At 40.8% G+C, this 22,638-nt stretch overlaps 1 protein-coding gene across 3 annotated transcripts in view; it reads right to left on the bottom strand.

Annotated features, from left to right (window-relative positions):
* Positions 1–22,638, bottom strand: part of LRP1 (LDL receptor related protein 1) — a 304,990-nt gene that overhangs the window by 90,377 nt on the left and 191,975 nt on the right. For all 3 annotated transcript variants that reach the window (XM_088137949.1, XM_088137950.1, XM_088137951.1), the window contains 12 exons: positions 18,117–18,353; positions 17,446–17,626; positions 15,945–16,167; positions 14,329–14,518; positions 12,514–12,639; positions 9,886–10,026; positions 8,465–8,590; positions 7,981–8,097; positions 7,058–7,138; positions 3,952–4,119; positions 1,713–1,895; positions 66–266 (listed from right to left, as the gene is read on the bottom strand). In XM_088137949.1, the coding sequence (XP_087994075.1) occupies positions 66–266; positions 1,713–1,895; positions 3,952–4,119; positions 7,058–7,138; positions 7,981–8,097; positions 8,465–8,590; positions 9,886–10,026; positions 12,514–12,639; positions 14,329–14,518; positions 15,945–16,167; positions 17,446–17,626; positions 18,117–18,353 (1,974 nt within the window). The remainder of the gene's footprint in view (positions 1–65; positions 267–1,712; positions 1,896–3,951; positions 4,120–7,057; positions 7,139–7,980; positions 8,098–8,464; positions 8,591–9,885; positions 10,027–12,513; positions 12,640–14,328; positions 14,519–15,944; positions 16,168–17,445; positions 17,627–18,116; positions 18,354–22,638) is intronic.

The following is a 22,638-nucleotide window of genomic DNA, read 5'->3' as shown; positions in this document are numbered from 1 at the left end:
ATCATCCTAGAGAAAGGGCAACACTGACAAAAGACAGAATAATTTGTTCCTTGCCTGACACTCACCGCACAGTTGCCCTTCATCAGACCCATCCCCGCAGTCATCATTCCCATCGCACAATTTCTCAGGAGGGAGGCAGATAGATGTTGTATTGGCACATGTGTGGGAGGGTGGCTTGCACACCAAAGACTCACAATTCTCTTCATCAGAACTGTCCTCACAATCATTGTCTCCATCGCATACCCAAGCTTTGCTGATACACCGCGCTGGAAAGAGATGGAGACAAAATTAAGAAACCACTTAAGCTTTTTAATAACATTCCTACGAAACACAAGTGGGGAAGGTGGAGAGAGAAAATCTGTTCCCTTATTTTTCCAGGGATTTCTTCTAAATGTATATCAACGGGAAGCAGTGCCTTGTTCTCCTTTTGAGGATCTTTCTCCCCCTGTCCTTTTTTTTTTTTTTTTACTGTGTACTCTCCAATAAGATTCCTTTAATTCACAAAGCAGTAATCAGGAATTCAGAGAAGAAAAAGAGAATAAAACAAAATCAAAAGCCCAAGAGCAGATCCAGCTGTAATCTTGACAATTTCTCAACCAGCAATGTATTATTTTCTTACACCCTACCTCTCCATGCTTCTGAGAAACACAAGCACGCCGAAGAAGCCTCTCAAAACCACAGAATTCTCACGGTTTCTCTGGATTAGTAAAAGATTCTAAGGGCCAAAGAATATGCAAGATCTTATAGACCTGCTGTTGTTTGACCTAAATTGCACACTACAAAGAAGTCAACTGAACCTGGTTATCGTAGGTCCAGTGACCTATGGTGTGCATGTTTGTGTATGCACACCATCATTCTTGTTCATGGACAGTATTGTAGCAATTATGATGTTATAAAACAATGTAAACTTTGAAGATCATAAGGAGTATATGGACCACCGCTAGACTTTTTATTTAAAGCTGAGAAATGTGTTAAATAGCAAAATGTGATTTGCTATTTAACAGACTGGAACAGCAAAACCATGCATACCTACCCCTCTAATAGCAAAAAAAGTGGGAACAGAGGAAAAATTTCTTGGGTGTGGGCAGATATTGCTTTATTTAGTTCTTCTTCATTCACAACTGGGACAATGAGATCCAATGCCCATGCGAATTACTGTGAGCCACACAAACAGCTGGGGTCAAGTGTATTTCAGTTTACTACCTTTTTATCTCATCTTTCCTTTAATAAAAGGTTGCTACCATAATAAATTTGTGTGTGCAAAAATGGCTGAAAGATGATGACAGGCCCATTACACTGGATAATACAGAATTTCTCCATCACAGTCCAGCACCCAGAAGGTGACACCTCTGACGTTCTTAGTACCTGTGGAACCTCAACAGTAAATAAATGTTGATATTAATAATTAAAAATGACACACATCTATAAGACTTCAATGTTTTTTTGCATGAAATCTGCTGCAATTTGAGATGCCAATGCTGAAATTTATGACGTGTGGCTATTCCTATGTGATATCTCTTTTAATTTAGATGTTTTGATGCTCACACCAGCACATACAAATGGCCATTGTCTGAAAAGGCTGCTAACCATTACACCACACTTTTTTTCAGAAGTGCTGGTTACAACTGAATTTTTATATTAGAGCTGTCTAGATGTGCACAATAAACTAATTTGCATTTTCCATCGCATCTCTACAATGCAATGCAATTTACCAGAATCCTTGCAGCCAAATTTCACATTTGGATCACAGACATGGGTGACGCCCTCACAGTTCTTCTCATCACTAGAGTCCATGCAGTCAGTATCACCATCACAATGCCAGCGCATGGGAATGCAGAGTGCATCCAGTCGGCACTGGAACTCATCTGTATGGCAGCCTCCAGGTGGGCGGGTAGCTACAGATGGAATAAATGAGATAGCATGTTAATTGGGTCAGCACTGGTGACTAGGTCTGGATACTACCAAAGCATTATTAAGTGAATAAGGAGAAAACCTAGCATGACATATCAAGGTAGAGATGATTTATCAACCTCAAATGGGTTTTCAGACATGCTGTATTAATTTTCAGTGCTGTCTGTAGTCATGTAGGAAGCCACGCATTAGATCAGGTTTTTATGTGGTTTTTATGTCATTTGAAGGTATCCTTAGCATCTGTCATCCATCCATCCATCCAATTTAGGCTCCGCCCATCTCATGAGGAAGTGCCTCTGATTGCCACGGAATTAACTAGTGTCTCCATCCTCCATAAGAAACATGGGTCTATTAGATTGATCTGTCCCAGATGCTAAATGGATCCTTTGGTTTCCGGAGGGGGTTTGGGAATATTCCCAGGGCCACATTAGGCAGTCCTACTGAAGTTTTAGTCACATTCTGGAACATGGAGGTAGCTGCAGCCTTGGACAGGACTGCACGTGAGCAGCCTCTCCCTGTTCACTGATCCAGAACTGATCCAAGGAGCTCTGGGAGGTGAAATCGCAGGGGAGGCACCTGGAGCACCACTGGTAGAAGACAAGGAACAAATCTGACCAAACCATGGGAGGGGGTTTAAGTTAGAACCTACACCATGGCAATATTTACCTGCTTTTACTGCGTATGTTATGATGTTTTTAATTTTTAATCTTACTATTCTGGACATCTGTAAGCCACACAGAATCAGACAAGATCTGAGCCTGCACTTTGAGATCAGTCTCAAATGCTCACTTCAGCAGTTAGTTTTTATAATCTGTAGACTGGTGGATCTTAAGGTAGGGCTGTAGCCTGTTCTTCATGGAATTGCTTCCCAGGAAAAATGCAGTTCCTCAATCTTAGTTGCAGCATTTAAAAAAGGCTTTCAAAATCTACCTGTTTCAAATAATTTTTAACTTACATGTTTTATTCACCATGCTGACATTTCATTAGTGCTCTATTCTTGTGGCTCTTAAAATTGTTTTTTTATTAAAAATTATATTCTACTTCTCATTTTCACTGAAAATCCCAAAGCAGTTTCTGATAAAATAATAACATATAACACAAGCTTAATTATTATTTTGATGAGTTGCTGGAAGTTGGGTGGCATATAAATTTTATTCATCATCATCATCATCATCATCATCATCATCATCATCTCAGTAATGGAGGTTATTTGAGTCTAGACTGATGTTTTTATTTGTTAGATTTATATCCTGTTTTTCATTTGGGAACTCATTTTGGAACTGTGTTCCCTCCTCCTATTTTATCTCACAACAATCAGCCTACATGATAGACTGGGTTGAAAGAGAATGACTAACCCATGGCTGGAATTTGGGCCTCCCAGATACTAGCACAATAGTTTTAACACTACATGACATCATATTTCTAACAAAGAAGTAAAAAACACAAAATAAACACCAAAATTGCTCTGCAGGTCCCTTATTCCACCTTGAGAAAATACAGCAAACTCTGCTCCCACTGATTAAACTGGAAGTGCCACAACAATTCTGGACTAACATTCATACCCAGGTAGAAGAAAGCATTTCCTGGTGCATAAGTAGGTCTCTTAGAGGCCTAGTGCTGCTAATGTTTTAAAAGTATCTAGCCTTCTAGGCCAGTAATTCAAAGCTCATATGTACTGTACGCAAAATGTTTTATTCTAGCAGACATATATGTCTGCAGGTCTTACACAGCTGCAATTAACTCTTAAGTGGCTTTTGTTCACTGAAAGCTATTGTAAGAATAAGCCTACTGCCAGTTTTTAACTTTTACCTTACTTCTATGAATTTTAATGAAAAATGCAGATGACAAAAACCACCAACACTGTATTCAGAGTGAAAAAAGAGGAGAAATCTTCAAATGGAACAACAGTACGCAGAAATCCTTTATAAACCAGGCTGTTCTGCTCAGCTTAGCTCAAGCCCAGTATTTTATCTTTCCAGTGCAGATGTTAGATGTTGCTGGTGCCTTGAAGAAGCCGTCCCAAATGTGCCCTACTCTCACCCTGATTGGTGCAGTTGGCATGAGTCTCATCACTGTAGTCTCCACAGTCATTGTCCCCGTCGCAAGTCCAATGCACAGGAATGCAGCGCCCACTGTTGCATTTGAACTGGTTGCTGGAGCAGGAGTGACTGCAGCCAGCTTCATCACTGTTGTCCCCACAGTCATTGTCTGGAAGCAGGAAGAAATGGGGGAGAAGGACAGAGTCTACTAGGTTCTGGGGAGCAAACACGACCCCTCCATGCACCTCCCCATTCCCCTTCTGAGCTAGATGCAGACTCCTTTGGCTGATAGGCAGCTAGAAAGTCTAGAAGGCAGCAATGCGTCCACTGTCCAAACAGGAGGACTCAGGTTACCCCAATTCCCCAAAGCCTGCATAAATGGTGCCCTTCTACCCCATGCATACACTAGCCAAACATGCTTCTGCATTGCCCCAAGAGCTCTTCCCACTAAAGAAGCAGCTAAACAATAATAACATCAACAAGAACAGCAATAAAATTTAAAAAGAAAACACAGAAACTGCATAGATCATCACATGCACCATGGGGGAATGAGAGTAGGTGAAGTGAAAGGAAACTATCACATTATTGGATTCTGGGATCAATGGAATGTGTGTATTCCTTGGAACTCAAAACCATGTCCATCTATATGTGTACATCTCTGTGCATCTGTTAGCACATGCACTATCTTGATCTGGGATGCTTCTGTTCATTTTAAATGCCTGTTTCTAAGTAAGAATAGGCACTGACAGGGAGAATAACTTATGGGTGAGTTTCCTGCTGAATCAAGTTATTACTGTTTATCCATGCATTATTTGGGTTTTCTTTTGCCTACAGCAAAACCAGCGAACAAGACTGTTCCTACTGGCAACCTGCATTGCTCATTTGGATTTGTTCAAAACAAGCAGCCTAACCCTGATGCACTGGCATTTAGTGTGCTATGGAAGCCATGAGATTTCTCCTAAGCAAAGATATTTCAAATCAGGCCTCCCAAAAGTCACAAGAGACCTCTTTCTTACCCTTCCTACAACTTGTTCCAGCAAGTTCTGGATGCTGTTCATAGGCATTCTTGCTGAGAAGCAAGGGTCACTGAACAAAAAAGTTCCCACTTCAAAGTAAACACATACAGGATTGGCATGTGCCTGAATCAGGAGTTCCTTTTAAGTTAAGGAACTCTTTGCACCTTAAGCCAAAGAGCAGCAACAGGAAGCACTAAGAAATCATTATCTGATGGCCTTCAAAATGAGGGGAATGATAAGCACCAGTGGGACAAGCAAGCTTCAGAATGATTTCCTGCTCATCAAATGAGATTTATCAGGGCCCAAGACCCCCTCACCAAAAAAGACAGGAAGTGCTAAGTCCTTGCAGGCACTGAAGTTGCACGGAACGGTGACAGCTTTTTTAGGGAACCAAGGAGTGCGGGAGGGGTGAGGTGCATGTTGATCTATGCACTAACCGTTAGCTTTTGGACAATTCTTTTCGTCAGAGCCATCCCCACAATCCTTTTCTGAAACACAGAAACCAACCAGAAAAGACAGGAGAGTGGGCACGGTGAACACACATGAACACACCCAATCAGCAATAAGCACAGACAAAAAGATAAAAGGAAACTGGAAATCAAATATGAAAATGGAGACACATTAGCATCCAAAGGATAGAACATGCAGAGGGGAAAGGAGGAAGGGCATCAAGAGAGTTGTGTCAAACACAGAAGGGGAATGAGGCAGAATCCATACCCCTATTTCATCCTCAAAGAAATCAGGAGGGAAGGGGTAACCCACATTACTCTCCTGAAGGATATTCAAGATTCTTTCCTGAATTTTCAGCTTCTACTTCAAAATCAGAAATGAAAGCTGGCTACACCAAACCATATAAATGTGCTCAAGTCTGAGCTGATTTGTGAAAAATGAGGTTATACTGATTCATACAAACCAGAAGGTGTAGTTTAAAATAAGTTCTTAATCAAGCCAGATTCATGACTCACATTTCATCAAAATCACGGTTTATCATTAATGTACAAACCAAGCCTCCATGGCAGGCAAACAAATCTCTATATTTTTTACTTATAGAAATGTAGTGGAAAAAGGAACCGAGCTGCATGTGTTTTATTTTCCCAGAAGAAAGTCAAAATCACAACAAAATAACTAGCAGCGGTTCAACAGCCAATTTAATACAGGAAAAAGATGCCTTCCATCCCAATCGCATCTTGGGGGAAAATTACAGGTGTTTTTTTCCCATTTCAGGATAAAGGTGCATGGCTGCATGTCTGAATGCCACCATCCACACAAAGCTCCCAGTATCAAGAGAAAACAATCATATACTGAACTTTTCCCTTGATGTTCAAATCCTCCAAGTGCAGGAGATGTTCCTAAGCAGAAAGCAGCCAAAAGCAGAATCTCACACCTACCTGCAGTTTGGTAAGGGACAATCCAGGCAACGTTTGGCTATTCAATTCTGTATCTGCCCTTAAATTCTGAGCTTAAGGTAAAATCCACCCACTAGCTCTCATCAAGGAAGGTGTAGCAAGATGTGGAGGCATCTAACTTCCACTTACATTAGCCTAGATCTTTTGACAGGATATTCTAAGTCCTGACATCTTTGGAGAAGTGTGATTATGCAATGCGATTAATCAGCAGGAGAGATCCTGAAGTAAGCCACTTTCAAAGGGCTTGCCTGCTAAACTTCCAGTGAGCCAAACTGCATTTGATTTTCCACCCAAAGGAAGAAATTGTACTTTGGGATGGGAGAAGTATCTGCATATTCATCCCTAAGAGAAAGACTAGAATGGCATGGCTAAGAAGATCACAAGCCAAGATGTGAAGCTTAATGCTTGCATTACTTCCCTCTAGATACAGGTATCTTGGGGATGCAAGGAAGAGCTCATGACACCCCAGATATGATACAGGGCAAGCGCCTACTGTCACATAGACAGAAATGAAGAGGCAGAATGTTAAAGCAAACATTATCATGCAAAGACTGGAAATACAGAAAACTAATTCCGAGCCCATCTTTTCCCAAAGAATCTGCAGTTCACCTTTACAGACTCTCCTTGTGTCTGACCTCACCATTCCAGCCAACACAGAAGGACACTGCGTGCAATATAAGCTTACCATTGTCACATCTCCAATTGATATTGATGCAGCGGCCATTGTGGCAAGTAAACTGGGTCAGAGGAAAGCAGGTTGGGTAGGCTGCAAAAGGAAAATAAGGACATTTGCAGGATCTGCTGTATATCCAGGATGTTCTGTTATATCAGCACAAATGGGTGAGATTGCTATGTTACCACAAGCTGTAAAGTGGGGCGGGGGGGGGGGACAAGTCTTCAGAGAGATGAGGGCTTCACTCGGTCTTCAAATGGCATTTGGAGGTCCATGCTCAAGAAAGTGCATGGAATTATTGTAATACAGTTTTGAAGACTCCCCGCATATTTAATAATCAGCCCCTTTGAAATTTCTATCACATTAAAAATTACAATCCAGTGACAACTTTTAGATGCTTTCAGGGAACTTATGTGTCTCTAACAGGTACAAGGGCTCACATTTTATATCAGTGCAACAACTGGGTAAACAATTTCTCCAGGGGAAGGAGGAATTCTCTAACAATTTCTCAAGACAAGATTCTCCCTTAACAGCGATAGCAACACCACTACTGAAAATATCCAATCCAACAACTCTCCTATAAAACATATACATTTGTTTTTAGATTTTTTAAATTATGTCTACCTAAGACATATGTGAATGAGACAGATAAAGTACTAGAGCCACGTGTATATACAGCTCTACTTTTTAGAAAGTCAAGTCTGGATTTTAAGCATATTATTTGGGTATTATATGAAAGAACCCACAGTCCTTTAACCCTACATCTCTTTTAGGCCATATGATTGGAGATTATGCACTTTTTATCTCACCAAACATAACTGTGGTTATAGTAATCACTCTGTTATTATAACAAAGCACCTGGAAGATTATAAATATCCATTTGCTTAGCAATACATCTGCAAATGTAATACACTGGAATCTATTCCTTCACTCACCACATGAGGCTGATTCATCAGAGCGATCCCCACAATCATCATCCAAGTCACAAGTCCAAGATATGGGGATGCAACGGCCACTGGCACAAGAGAACTGATTGGTAGGACATGTGCGAGCTGGGGAGCAGGCAAATGGCAGTGAACAACAGGAGAAATGTTAAAAGCCAAATTGTACACTTTCCTGGATCATTCTAATGGTGGGTAGAAAAATGGCAGCTGACTGTGTCCATTGTGAATGTCAGATGATACAGAAATAGTTAAACTACAAACCTGCAATGATACTCTTCAGCACCATATTCAAATACATGCCTTGCAGATACACTGAAACTGTAACTTCCCAGAATTTTGAAAACTGTAATTCCACCACATCTAGAAAGTTGGAGAAGGCTGATCTACAGGTTCACCTAGATACCTCCAGTAACCTCACAAGGTTGTTATGAAGATCAAATGAAGGATAACTATCTAGATACCAAGTGACCATTACCCGAGCATGTGGAATTAGATTCATCTTCGTTGTTGCCGCAATCATTATCCCCATCACATAGCCAGCGGTTGGGGATGCAACGATTGTTCTCGCATTTGAAGCGGTCTGAAGGGCACGTGTGCTGATCTGCAGAATGTCAAAGCAAGGAGGGCATCTTAGGACATCACAGTATGAGATCTTTCTTTCCCTCTATGTGTATGACAGTAATGTGAACGTAGGTCAAAAGAGCCCTCCTCCCTTAGATAAACAAGAATCGTGAGGCGCTGGGCCATATCCTGATGAGTTTTCTAATTGTGGAATTCCCATGCCACATTCAGAGGCTTTATGGGAAATCTACATGAGGCCTTCTTCCACTAATAGCGCTATCATGTTTTCCCATTACTTCTTCCTTTTTTTTTTTAAAGAAAATTTCTTGAGACTAAAAAAAACAAAAACAAAAAACCCCAAAGAACTAAAGAGTACCTTTTGATTGGTAAGACTAAGAAATGCTTTTCTAGAAGCACTAGAAAAGAAGATTATTACAGACATGCAGCTATTTGGATCTAAAGTGAAAAAGGTGCTTCAGTTCCAGCATGGGTGCGCTTGCTGTAGTTGTCAGTCATAAAAAAAAACCTGTGCCTTTTCCTGGGCTCACATGCACCTTTTCTGCTTGAATCCAGATAGCAACAAATCCCTAGAAATGCACATTCTATGTCAAAATAAGGAACATCTACAACCAGGGAATCCAATTTCTGGAAATAAAAAAAAAAATCTACTTATACTTTCCCAATCTATGATGTTTTCTAAAACATATAGAAGGTCATTCAGTTAGTCTTATACAAGGTCATTCAAGTGTCAGAGGCTCTGCAAGATCTCAGAAAAAAGAATGTTAACCATCAGCTACTGGTTAAACTTGTAAAGTGTACAAGGCAAAGACTGAATCTGTACATTCAAACTGTGTGTTTATTAACTGGGGCCTTTGTTTTTATTTCTTTCAGGAAAGAAGGCAACAGGAGAGCAGGTGGGATAGAGAAACTCTTGGAAGTATTACAAGCATCTTTTTACAACCCTATGTTCTAGCCCTTGGTTTGCTTTAAAATACATGTTCACATTCTCAACTTACTACATTCCATACCAGACAAAAGATACTGTGCCTTCACTGTAATCTAATGTATCAGACATAGTGACTCTGTTTCTCTAGACAGAAATGTGATTATGTGATCCAGCAGAACCATAACTTGTACCTTGGGTGCAATCCCCTTTCACCTTTGGAGTCCTCTGTCATTTGAAAGTGCTCTGGATTCACCAACATTACACTGTCTGATGCAAAACACACTGAATGACCCTAGCCTAGGTGTGCCTGAAGGATTTATCCCATCTGTCTCATGAGAGGATTGAAATGGTCAGGAAGAACCCCTGGTGTCCCTCAAGCAAATACGTACGGCAGAGCTCAGGTGCCTCATCACTGTTGTCCAGGCAGTCATTGTCTCCATCGCATTTCCAGCGCTCCTGTATACATCGACTGTTCTTGCAAGCAAACTCCCCAGGCTGGCACTGTGGAGGTGGAACGTAAGATGGATTGGCTAGACAAGAAAGAACAAGAAAAGAGAGGTAGTGTAATAAGGAAGAGGCGCCCTCGGGGTCAAACCAGCCCTTCCTCTGAGGTACTTCAGTTCTGAGGTAACCTGCACCCATGGGTGAAGAGTGACTGGAAAATTGGTATCCTTGCTGCCACCAACTCTTCACTACAAACTGCTTCCTCCCTTCCAAACCATCCCTCTGGGGAACCAGGAGAGGGTTGAAGGGGAAATCCTTGCCCTACCTCGGTGTGGCTAAATAAAGAAAAGGAAACCAAATAAAAACTTTTGGGAGTCTGTAGCTCAACCAAGCTGAAGTGGGTGATAGAAGGCAACCAGATGATTTAACCAAAAACCAACTTTATTAAAGGTGCCAAAAGAATATAAGATTCTACACACACAACACAATTAAAAAGATAATTTTTTAAAAAACCACCCTAATGCGCCCTAACTATAGCTAAACAAACTCAGTTTCCAGCCCAGTCTGAGATAAACCCCTCATCTAAGACTCCAGCCAACTCTCTCCAAAAGACCCAACCTCTTCCTGCCCAAAATGACAGAGCCCCACCTTCTTTTCTTTTGTTGTATTGGCCCTCAGGGGTCAGGTGACTACCACTGGGCACATAAGGCTGGCTTGTTCTTTAAAGGGTCAGCTGCTCCCCACTACAAGTGGGCATGGAGATTTTTAATGAAGGGGTATCTTTGTTAGGGTAAATGAAGGGCTGTTTAACCACAGCAGTATTGCAGTGTGCGGAGGAGAAGATTTCAACTATTTGAGCCCACCACAGTCCCAGTCTGGTCTTTGGATTAGAATAGGAGCTCTGGAGCTTCCCTCCTTACGCAATAGGAAGCTCTTGAGAGGTTGTCTCTCCAAGTGGGAGACAGAATTGTTACCTTCTACAAACCCCAAAATACGTGCATGGCAAGTTCATTCCCCAATACTCCAACTTCACAGACTTCTGTATAAAACAGAATTAGTAGCTTCAACATGCAAAGACTATAATGATGATGAATACGTATTAGTCCCTACAGATTGTAGATATTATATATGTAAAAACAAATTATGAGTTTATCTGACCCAGCTTGACAATGTGGATGTTTTCAAAATAGCTGTTCCATGAAAAAGGCAATCACCGCCGCCACTGTAATGCCATACAGAAAGAGTTTCTTGCTTTTGCATCTATACAAAGGATATTCAGGAGTTGCAGAAAGTGTTAGAGCCCAAGAGAAGGCAGCTGTATGACTAATGTAAAATCAACCTCCCCTGCTATATCTGTACATATGGAGCCTTCCATAAAAGTAAAAACCCCACACCAACTTGCACAGACAGCAGTTGGCACAGAATTTCCTACTTTATATTCAAACTATTTGCACAGATGTTTAGAAGGCAGAGGACCAGAGGGGGAAGAAATGCTTACTTATGGATTGTAGTAGCAAATTCCAGCACTGGATATCAGGTTGGACTAATTGATTTCCAAGATTCCTTCCAGTTGTACCATTCTAAGATTTGCTTGCTTCAATAACCCCTTTTGTACATGTAAATAGGGCAACATGCTTGAAAGCATAAAAAGGTCCTTAACATCTTTAAATAATCACTATTTCTAAGTCTTTAAACCATGAGTAGGCAACATTTGAAGAGTTGGGGTCCATAATTCAACTAATTGAAAGCCAAGGAAAGCCATCTGTTGATAAGGTGGCCAAATTTTGGTCCCAGAGACCTCCTGCTCCAAAATCCACTCTTATTTTTTTTTTAAAACACTCTCCTATGCCTTCAAAGTTTGCTCTTCTGCTGTCCACTTCAGAAGCATGGAGTTCAGGGAATGCAAGCATGATGCTGGGGGTCACATGCACTCTTCAGATTATCCCCATTCTTTAATCAACAGTCTGATATACAGAAATTAACGAAAGGGACCTTTCCTGGTAGAGGAAGAGGTTTGATGAGAAAAGCTTCATCATATACAGGGGCTGTATTTCAAAGCAACACAGCAGGAACAGAAAAAATGTGGCAACCTGATTTAGAAATTCCAATAAAGTCTGCTTTTCAAATAAAGTAACTACCATCAGCAAAAAGCCCATTCTTTCCAGTTCTGCTGACACAAAAATAAATTCACAGACTATATTTCAATATTATTAGTACCCCACACTTTCAGTAAAAGTACAAACAACGGTGGACATTTTCTTCCAATGAAATGGATATATTATCAAATGAGTATATTCCCCAGCTTCATTGGTGGAAAGCTGCAAATTGGTGGAGTAATGGCTTCATCGCCAAAACCAGTCAGATCCCATATTGTTGCTGTCAAGAGCACTGGACACTTTAGTATTGGAAAATTCAAAGCATCTATGCTGGTCAGCGCAGGGTAGTCGTCTCTGAGAAGGTCTTAATAAAATGACAGCCTATTTGTTAAGGCCCAGAATTCTTTTGAAGAGTGCTGAGCTCCTGGCAATCTGCATCTCCTTTCACATTTACTGAATTATTCCACAGATTGTTACCTTGACAGGTGACAGAATCTGATCCCAAAATCTGGTCTTCTGCACAAGCACAATGTCTGCCATTAGGGATAGCCAAGCAAAGACTGCTGCACCCTCCATTGTTCACCCGGCAACTGTTGGAGCCAACTGAAAAATCGACAAGGAGAAGCAATGAGAGAAGCTGTACCCAAATTTCCTAAAACCTGCCAAAAGCAGGAGAAGAGAAGAAACCTAGAAGGTTCTTGTGCAATCCAGTCCAACTAAAAGAGATCGGGAAATGCATTGCAAAACAGGATTAATAATTTCCAAAGAGATAAACCCTTCAGCCTTTTGCAGCAAATAACCCAACAAACCCAAAGAGTCTTGCAGGAGCTTAAAAACTAATCAATTCTATTCTCCACCTAAACTTTCATGGATCAGAGTCCATCATGCTAGGGTTCCAGCTAAGTCTTTGATTCTGTATTTTATTCACAACATGCCTGGACCTGTCCATCTCTGCACTCCTCCCCACAGCCACCACGAAATAAAAGTGCATTCACCGCTTTAGCTCAGCAGACTACTAGCATGTATAGAGTGGCTAGTTTCTTTTGAACCAGCTGAGAAAGAAACATCTGACTGATCTTTCTTCTCAACTGGCTTTGGAACCTTCCTATGGCCTCTTCCTGTACATACTTTCTGTTAGAGCATACTCTCACAATCAGCAAATTCACACTGGCTTTTCTCAACCATAGTTGTTTTTTTTTTAATTGTATACTTTTTTTTCTTTTCCTTCTCCTCACTTTAAACATTCTCTCTCTCTCTCTCCTCTCTTTCTTTGTTCCTTTTGAATGTTTTCCCAGGTGCAAGGGCACTCCCAATTCATGAGTGTATTCTCATCTGGCTGGGGGATGTGTATACATGAACTGTAACTACAAGAACGGGACCAATTACTGCATCTTGTTCATGAAAGAGGAGGAGGTTTGGGTACTATGGGAAAACCTGCAAGACTGCCCAGGGATCTGTGCAGTGTTCTCAAAGCAACATCTCATCCAGCTTCTCACACAGTTAATAGAAAAATTAAAAAACCATCACAGTAAAAGAACAAACAGCAAAAAAGGATGGGGAAAAGATATTAAACTGAAAATACTGTTTCCTCCCTGGCCTTTGATGTCTGATGGAAGAGGAGCAGCAACTATATGGGTGGTCACAAACATATTAAAAATGAAGAAATAAAGAAATTAATGAGCATAAGTTTATACATAGTATCCTTAACCCACCACAATGCATTCACAAGCAAATGGAGAAGGAACAGCATTTGTTCTCCCCTTACTTAAGTAGAAAGTATGGTCTGCTTTAGCAAGTGCCAACATAACAATAAAACCATAATGGCTACTGCAATTTGTTCATTCAGAGGACAAGAGCGGATCCCAAAAGTAAACCGCTCTGGCCCATCCACCTGATCTGGGTTTCAATACTCAGAAGATCCCAATTTTCTGTGCATCATCCCTCCATGGAGGAAACTATCAAAGACTTCTTAATTTATGCATCAGAATAGCATTTTTCCTTTCTCCTATTGTTTGTCCTCAGTGGGATCTATCCACACACATTCATCATGATTCAAAGTGGTAACTAAAAAATAAGGCTTTGTACATTGGCAAACACCCTGCCATGCAATATTATGTTTGCCTTAATTCTGTTCTGAATCCTGTACAAATCCTTAGAGAAAGCACATAACAGTTCAATCCTCTGGTGGCTTATTTTTTTTTCATTCTGGATCTTATTCACCAACATTCACCCTATTCACCTTTGAAATGTCTGCAAAATACATTTTGACAAGAGCTTATAGTGGTTTAATACCTTGCTGTTGCTGAGCATCGTACATGCGAATCTCAAAAAGCGGTGGTCGTTCATTGCGCAAAAGTGTAACCGCCTTGCTGTTCTGGTCCAGACGAAAGATGCTACCAGTTCGGTACTCTGTCCAGAAGAGGAAATGGTCATAGTGACACAACCCAAAGGCATGACTCAGTTCACTTCCATCATAAACAACCTGCAGCAGGAGAAAGACATACACAAGTAGTTCTTTTAGTACGAACCCATCAATTAACCACAAACATTTTTAAAATGCATCTTTTCTGACAGCACTGCTATAGGACCAAAGCAATGGAAGAAGGAAGGGGAAAGAAAGAGGGAGAGAAATATATTGTGCTTTTGTGGTAGAGAAAAACTGCCCCCCAAATACTCAAACCACTAACCCAAATGGCTAGGTGTTCTTGTTCCTGCAGCAGCAACTCTAATGTCTGTTGTGACTATAGTGGCAATGCTAATGTTGCAGTTAACACGTTTGAAGATTTCTCCCCATTTTTTTTTATTTTTTTTTTGCCTTTGAGTCAGTGTTGACTCTTGATGACTGCCTGAACAAGTCCCTGCAGTTTTCTTGGCAAGATTTCAGAAGCGGTTTCTTCTGGCCTTTTTCCCAGGGCTGAGAGAGAGTGACTGGTCCAAGGTCACCCAGCTGACTTTGTACCTAAGGCAGGACTAGAACTCCTGGTCTCCCAGTTTCTAGCCTGGAGCCTTAACCACTACACCAAACTGTCTCTCGATTCACACTATGTACATTGTTCATAAATATCAATGAGCTCCTGGACTTCAGTGTGACCTAAAGCCTCAATGTTTTCTTCTTCTTGGCTAAAAAGCTAACAAATTGCTGAAATTCCTGCCAAGCATACATCTAACGTGGTATTTCAGAGCAAAGAGAAATTATGTGAACTATTCTTGTAAAAAGTCTAAAGGCAGTGCAAATATTGCCTGAGCAACTGGGATGTTTCTTGGGACTTATTTGTTTTTATATATTGGAAATATTTGTGCAAGTTTACATAAACCATAAGCCTAATTTTTAGCAACTGGGAACAAAACAGCCAGCAAATAAAAGTGCAATTAAAAAGTCAGCACGCTTAAACTGTTTACAATTTCAGGATGAATAATTTGGGGGTGTGTGGGGTGGAAGAGCAGGCTGCTTGAGAAAATTGCAGGCACCTGTACTGCCTTCTTTCCTTCCATTTCAGCAGCAACCTTGACACAGGTATCAGAGGATTATCACCACCGTAAATGTCCTAACAATTGTAAATAGTACAAACCATTTCAAAGTGTATTCATCAGGTTCCTCCTCCTTCTCACCCTAAGTACTTTGCATCTGCAGCTATTTTTTCTTGCTTTGGAGGCTGCACACTCATCCTAAAGTGCATAACTGCAACAATTCAACTGCATGCATAGCCATTTGAAAAGGTACTGATATGGCTTTGAGAAAAACATACTGGCCGCTGTAGCAATCATTCCATTTGTGTTCAAGCCCAGAAAGGAAGAAGCCCAAAGCTCATGCAGAAACCATTGAGACAAGAATGGGGGTGGTAGAAACACACAACTGGAGATAAAGACAGAAAGGTGTGAACGGAAGTAGAGATATAACTGGCACTGACCTTGCGTTCTGTGCCGTCCAACATGATCATCTCAATCCGGTCATAGTAGGCATCAACCCAGTACAACACCTTAGAGGGAATGTCCAGGCTCAGCCCATTGGGCCACAGCACTGTCTTGGAGGTGATGAAGATACTGCGGTTGGAGCCGTCCATCCAAGCCTTTTCTATCTTTCCCCTTTTACTGTCCTTTGGGTCTTCTTCCCAGTCAGTCCAGTACATCCATCTAAGAGCGAAAGACAGGGAGGTCAAGGTGTGTGTGTGTGTGTAATTATTATTCCCTTGTTCACTGATAGCTAACTGTTCAGTGGTCATTTTCTTAAAACAGTACTCTGCCTGGACTTAAGTGATGTTCTGGAAACACTTGACCAAGAGGGACACTTTTCAAAAGAATGAAAGTTCACTCCCATATCAGCTCTTTCATTTGTGTCTTGTTCATAGATTCAGTATTCAATTACTGCTACTCTGTTTTGCTTTATCTCCACGCTATGGAAGAAAAGTGGTATCAAAGCAAAACAGCAACAAGGATAGTATGTCTAGTCCTTTGAAATCACTAAACAAGATTTCATTGTAAGCAGAAGATAAGGCAGAATGGCATAAACTGAGTTCTGCAACTGTATATCCAAGCATGGAATATTCTACCAATGCATCCTCCAAACACAAGAGAATGCCCACTAAATGCTGCAGAAAAAAGAAAGATAACATCAAGAACATCAACTTTGAATCCTTGCTTCTCCCCAGTGTCGCTGCTTCTACTTCTTCAAGTAAATCTTCCTTACTGGTTAGTGCCAAACAAAGGATAGCTCCTCTGCTTATTCCTCCCTCCCTCCCTCCCTCCTGTGAAAAAGAAGATTGCTAGCAACACATTTAAGAATTTCCTGGAAGAACTATGATGACAGTATTTGTTTCCCATGAGATCTGAGATCTGCACAGCTCCAACCTTGCCTGCCTTATATGAGAGAGATGGGCTTTTTCTGCCAAGGGGAGATTTAGATCAGAAAAACCATGCATGCCCATTTAGCAGTCTTCCACAGATGCATTTAATTACAAAGAAAATAAAGTTATGGGAGATCAAGCATGGGTTTCCCAGCATAATGTAGTAATGTGGCCCTAAATTACTTTCCTGCCTTCTGTCCCATTTTTCCTGTCACTATTATGTACTGCCTGTGCAATCATATAATTGAATGATTTGGACATCTTCCAAGCTTATGTTAAGACTCACATAAAAGTGTAAATTACAAAGATTACAGTAACATAAAAACCTCAGGAGACAGAATTCCATTAGAGGAAGGATGGGGATAAAAATGTCATACATGAATATTAGAGAATTGGAAAGTAAAAGCCACAGAAATTTGCATAATAGAAGCTTTGCTTGCTGGCGTTTTGCTTGACATCTCTGGAATTCAGTATTCCAGTAGACACATTCTGCCCCATTTCCCTACTCAGCAGCACTCCTAAGCAGGCTTCCCGGTCCTGTTTGGAACCGCAGCCAGTAGAGACCCACCCATTCAAGGGGTCCACCACAATGGCTCGTGGATGAATCATCTTTTCTTCAATGAGTGTCTTCCTGGTCTGAGCAGCTTTTTCCAGCCGTGCAACACTGATGGTTTTCTTGGGTCCATCATCGGTCCAGTAGAGATTGTTCCCCATCCAGTCCACAGCAATGCCTTCTACGTTATGAATGCCTGGAAGAAGTTAAATTGAGAAATGTGCTGAACATGATCAAGCCAGGCAGACGAGGATGTGTCAGACACTGAAGGCTGAAGTGAACGCAACACGATAATACAAGCAGAGCTGTGTGCTTTGTTATATGATCTCTACTGAAATTGACAAGGCATGACAGACACACTTCTGCCACCTTATTATCTGTTTCAAAAGAGTCAGAGATTAGTGGCAGAAATCAGTATTCAGATTTGTACCTACAAACATTACAAGGAGTCTAAGAAGCATTTTTTTTTAAAAAAAAGTTGAAGCTATACAATGCAGTTCTTTCTGGTTCATAGTGATCGGCTTATACTCAGAACAAAAGTTATGCCCCCAAATCCATACTCCACTTTTACAAATCAAACCCTATTCTCTACATTCCATGTCTCGCATGCCACTTTACAGGAAACCGCTCTAGCAATTAACATATTAATTACAGACTTTTAATGAGCAAAAACTATGCACACATACCATCTTTCAGAATTGTTTCCCTATCTGTTCCATCAATTTTCTGTCGCCCAATCAGGTAGCTGGTAGTGTCAGCAAAGTAAATGAAGCCAGTCTCTGCATGGAAATCAAGGGCTCTGGGGTTCATCAAGTTTTCAATGGGGATCATGTGCTCATCAGGCACTTTGGCTCCCATGTCCATCCCGCGAATGATGCCTGGCCGACCTTTGCCATAAACAAGGAAAAGCTCATGTTCTGGCTCTGGAAGATAAAGACAACATCAGGAAGAAAAGAAAAAAAAAGAGGGGGGTTAGTCTTGATTTCTACCCAAATTCGCTGGGAAAGCAAGATGTCCGAATGATAAGAATAAAACAAGAAGAATGACAAGAAGATAACCCATAAAAAGAATAATAACGACAAGAGGACAACCCATACAAAAAAATCTTTCTTAGATACTCTACTCCAGAATTCCCTTTTCATCAAAAGTCAGTCAGATGCTCATGAGAGGCCCACAAGCTGGACATGAGGGAATGGAGGCCTCTACCTTCTCTTCCTCTCCAGCAACTAACATTCAGTAGCACAGGACTATCTCTGAATGTGGAGGCTACAGAAAGCAATATGACAAGTAGCCACAAAGATACAGATGCCGACAGATAAATTTTCCCTGAACCTGTGCAATCTCCTTTCAGAGAGGAGCCCTGTATGGGCAACTTATTAATTTAAAAACAAAGAATTCAGCTAATCTATTCTGGAAAACACAGATAATAAATAAATAGTGTTTTCTATATTCTAAGCCCAAAAACAGTTATCTGGGGGGGGAAAATGTGGTTGATCTTTCAGAATCCTTTTCTTGCTTCAGTTTGTAATACATCTTACACCAGACTGCAGTTCCCATCCTCTCCAGGGAACATGGTTATTGTTTCCTAGGATTCTGTCGCTGCTCACATTAAAATAATTATAACAGCAACAACAATATCATCATTTAAATTCTAAATATAGAGAGTAATTTGTTCAAGTGGCATGATGTTTAAAGTCACATATTCAGTGGGAATTAAATACTCTAAGAGCAATATTTGGAATCTTCTAGTTACATCTTGAGAATTGTTATGAGCAAAAAAAAAAAAAAGTGGGGTGGGATCAACAGGGCCACATTAGACACGCGATGATTCTGGAAATGTCTAAAGCAACACCAGTACAGTTTTGCCCAATTATTCCTTTGAACAAAAACTCACCGTTTATAACAACTTCACTGACATTTGGGCTACTGTATTGGCATGTTAAAAAAATAACAATAAAAGTCCTTTGTACAAAAACTCCCAAAACTAAGTGAGTCGAGAACTAAGACTAGAGAATCCCCCTTCTTATTGTGTTTCTCTTTCCAAAGTAATATGATCCATATAACCACCAACTCCTCTCCCGAACAATGAAATCTACTGAATATTCATTCCTTCTGATAAACATTCACCTCTCTTTTTCTAAGCTTAATTTGTGTTGAGTCTGTGGGCACAGGTTCTTATTATGGCATTTTCTGCTAGATTAGCAGTGGCTCTTTGGCACATCCAGTTTGAAAATGTAGGCAGTTGGAAAACGTGTCAGGAAACCTAACTGATGGCTTGGTTCTCCATCTCTAGGGGGTGATTAGCATCTATCAGGTTGAAAGAAACTAGAATGTCAGCAACTTTTACAGACCCTGGCACTTCCTATGAAAATAAATTGAGGATATTAGAAAAAACAAGGCAGATGGTTCATGACTAAGGGGCTTTTTCACACTATTATACTGTTGGCACCTCATTTTCATTCCTGTGCAAGGATTTTTTATTTATTTATTCAATTTACAGCCAAACATCAACCACAAGCCTGATTCTGACCAGCAGCTTTTACTCACTAGTGAATTGGCACAAAAAGTATATCTGTGGTGAAGCACCATCTGGTATTCTGATAAATTAGCAGGAACTAGTTTCTTGCCCCTCTAATCACCATTTGTCCCCGACCCCTTCTGCAAAGACTCAGAGGACAATAGGGTCTTTTTTTGATTGCGGAGATTGGGCAGTGGGATGGTAACAGGAGATGCCTTGCTGTGCTTCAGGCCTGAAGTGCTGAAATCCTCAATGGATGAGGGCTGTCAGAATAGGCCACCTGCTCCTGAGGTCCGGGCATTCCCTCTAGGATAGGGAGGTCAATCTTTTCACACAGAGTTAAATCAGAAAATTGGAAGTACCTCCTCTGTGTTATGTTCTTCCTCCTAACCAAGGGTCAGGATCTACTTCCAACAAGTCTGTCACTAATGGGTTTGCATGAACCACACAGCAGGTATGAGGGCATGGTCAGAACAAATAAACAGAGTGCCACCTCTTGAGCCAAACTTATGGCTGCCTTTATAACATACTGGGAAGTCATGCTATGCCACAGAATGGTGGAGCTGAATTTCATATTTAGGCAGAGTAGATCCAATAGAGGTGAATATGTGTAGCTCAGGGTTGAACATCTTCAGATGTTACCTAGCCGGGTAATAAATGTTTGCAAGAAAAGAACCAAGCTCAGACAACCCCAAGGACTCCACAGAGTAGATCCAGTTTAGTTGAAAAAGTCTCCCCTTGGAAAACTTTGCCCCTGTCCTCCTTCCAAGTTCTTCTGCTGACTATATATTCTGTTGTTATCAGCTACTCTACTTCTTCCCTACACTCAACTTCATGGTTGCTACCATAATGCTTTGACAATATCAGCGAGGCTTACATAAATGATCCAATTTCTTTAACTAACAAATTAATTTAAATCATTATTAAATTATTTCTTGGGAAGCCTCAATTGTAATGAGTTAAATTACTATCAGGAAGAAGCTATTCAATTGTGTTTTTTGAAAAAGAAAAGTTTAACACAGTTGAGGTAGATACGGGTTTCACTTTTAAAATGTAGGTATATGTATTATAAAACAATTATTTATTCTGTTTTTTTAATTTTTCAGCAATTGTATGTTGTTATCATTTTATTTGGTGTCACAGCAGATACCTAATTGTAAAATGAAAACACTGGGAAGTGAATGAACTTCCATTCAACTAATCATAAATGCAGAAAGTATATTTTTGTCATGATAGGCTAGAACAACTATTCCTAACATCACCAAACAGGATTTTAAATTGCAATAATAAAATTGTTCATTCTGGTTAGTTTTTCTTTTATCAGAGCAATATAGCAACAAGAGACATATGTATTTCTGAAATCTGAAATTTATCAAAACTTTAAATTGATAGATAAAAGGATATTTCAACCAAGTCAAGACATGAAATTTCAATATACTAAGTGGCCTGAACAGCCAACAAAATATTCTTTACCTTTGCTTTGTTGTTTTGGTCATGGGGTGTAACATTCACGCAGTTACAGCGGGCCTCTCACGAGTGAGGGGAAAGAAGACACCAAACTGATTCTCCTTCGAGGGGGATGAGAGCACCCAGACCGGAGTCTGGAAACCTCTTTTATTGAGTACATCAGAGGGCAGGGTTAAGCATATATACGTCACACTACCTACTACAAGCTCATAACTATATATGGTAATACATGAAGCGCAAGGGATCATGTGCTCCGATTGAGCACGTGACAAGCTGCGGGGGCTTGCCTCCTGAAATTTGAGGCTTTACCCCATGTTGTTGCTGGTACTTTTCCATGCTAGCTTCCTTGTTAGCGTACGACTGATTTTACTAGTCTGTACTAACAGAAATGCCTAGCATGTGATGGGGTGTTATAATGCAACATCTCCTCTGTTTTTATTATTTTAAAGGGCAGCTTCCTCTTCATCACTGATAAAGGTGAGTTGAGGTTTGCAAAAAGGCTGTTCAGGTGCCACTGGTTCCGTGGTTGGGAGAGGCAGGTATTTATGAGTGCAGACCATGTTGACCTGTGCTTCTATGGTACCCAGTCTATCCTGAAAAAACCTCATAAGCCTATTAAGGACACAAGGACCAACTGTACATGCTATAATCAACAATAATAACAGTCCAGCGAGAGCGCTAACCAAGGTTGTGAGCCACGGGGAGAGATTAAACCATCCCTCAAACCATCCTTGTCGGTCTTCGCGCTCTCGCCTGCGAGCATTCAGGCCCTCTCTGTTTGGTCATGGATTCTCGAACAATTCCAGAATGGTCAGCATAGAAGCAGCACTCTTCCTTCAAGGCCACACACAGGCCACCTTCTTGTAGAAAGAGGAGGTCTAAGCCTCGTCTATTTTGTAATACTACCTCCGAAAGGGAGGTAAGTGATGTCTGCAAGTGGGAAATAGATGTTTCAATGCGTTCTAAGTCGAGGTCAATTGCTGCTCTCAAATTTTGATATTGTGTATATTGGTGGGCAAAGGACGCGATCCCAGTGCCAGCACCTGAGAGACCTAAACCTACCAGCAAGGAAATGGTGAGGGTGGAAACCGGTTCTCGTTTGCTTCGAGACAACTCTGTGGTAGAATAGGCATTAAGGATTTCATCCTCAGCGTGGATGTACATGCGTGGGATGATGTGTACAAGGATACAAAAGCCTGTGGTGTTTAACACATTACCATGTG

The sequence above is a fragment of the Python bivittatus genome, unplaced genomic scaffold (genome assembly GCF_059951505.1).
Source record: "Python bivittatus isolate LINGU-HERP-01145 unplaced genomic scaffold, Pbiv_v1 ctg000220_np1212, whole genome shotgun sequence".
Taxonomy (NCBI): domain Eukaryota; kingdom Metazoa; phylum Chordata; class Lepidosauria; order Squamata; family Pythonidae; genus Python; species Python bivittatus.
The sequence above is the reverse complement of the archived record's forward strand: the minus strand, read 5'-3'. Positions and strand labels throughout refer to the sequence as shown.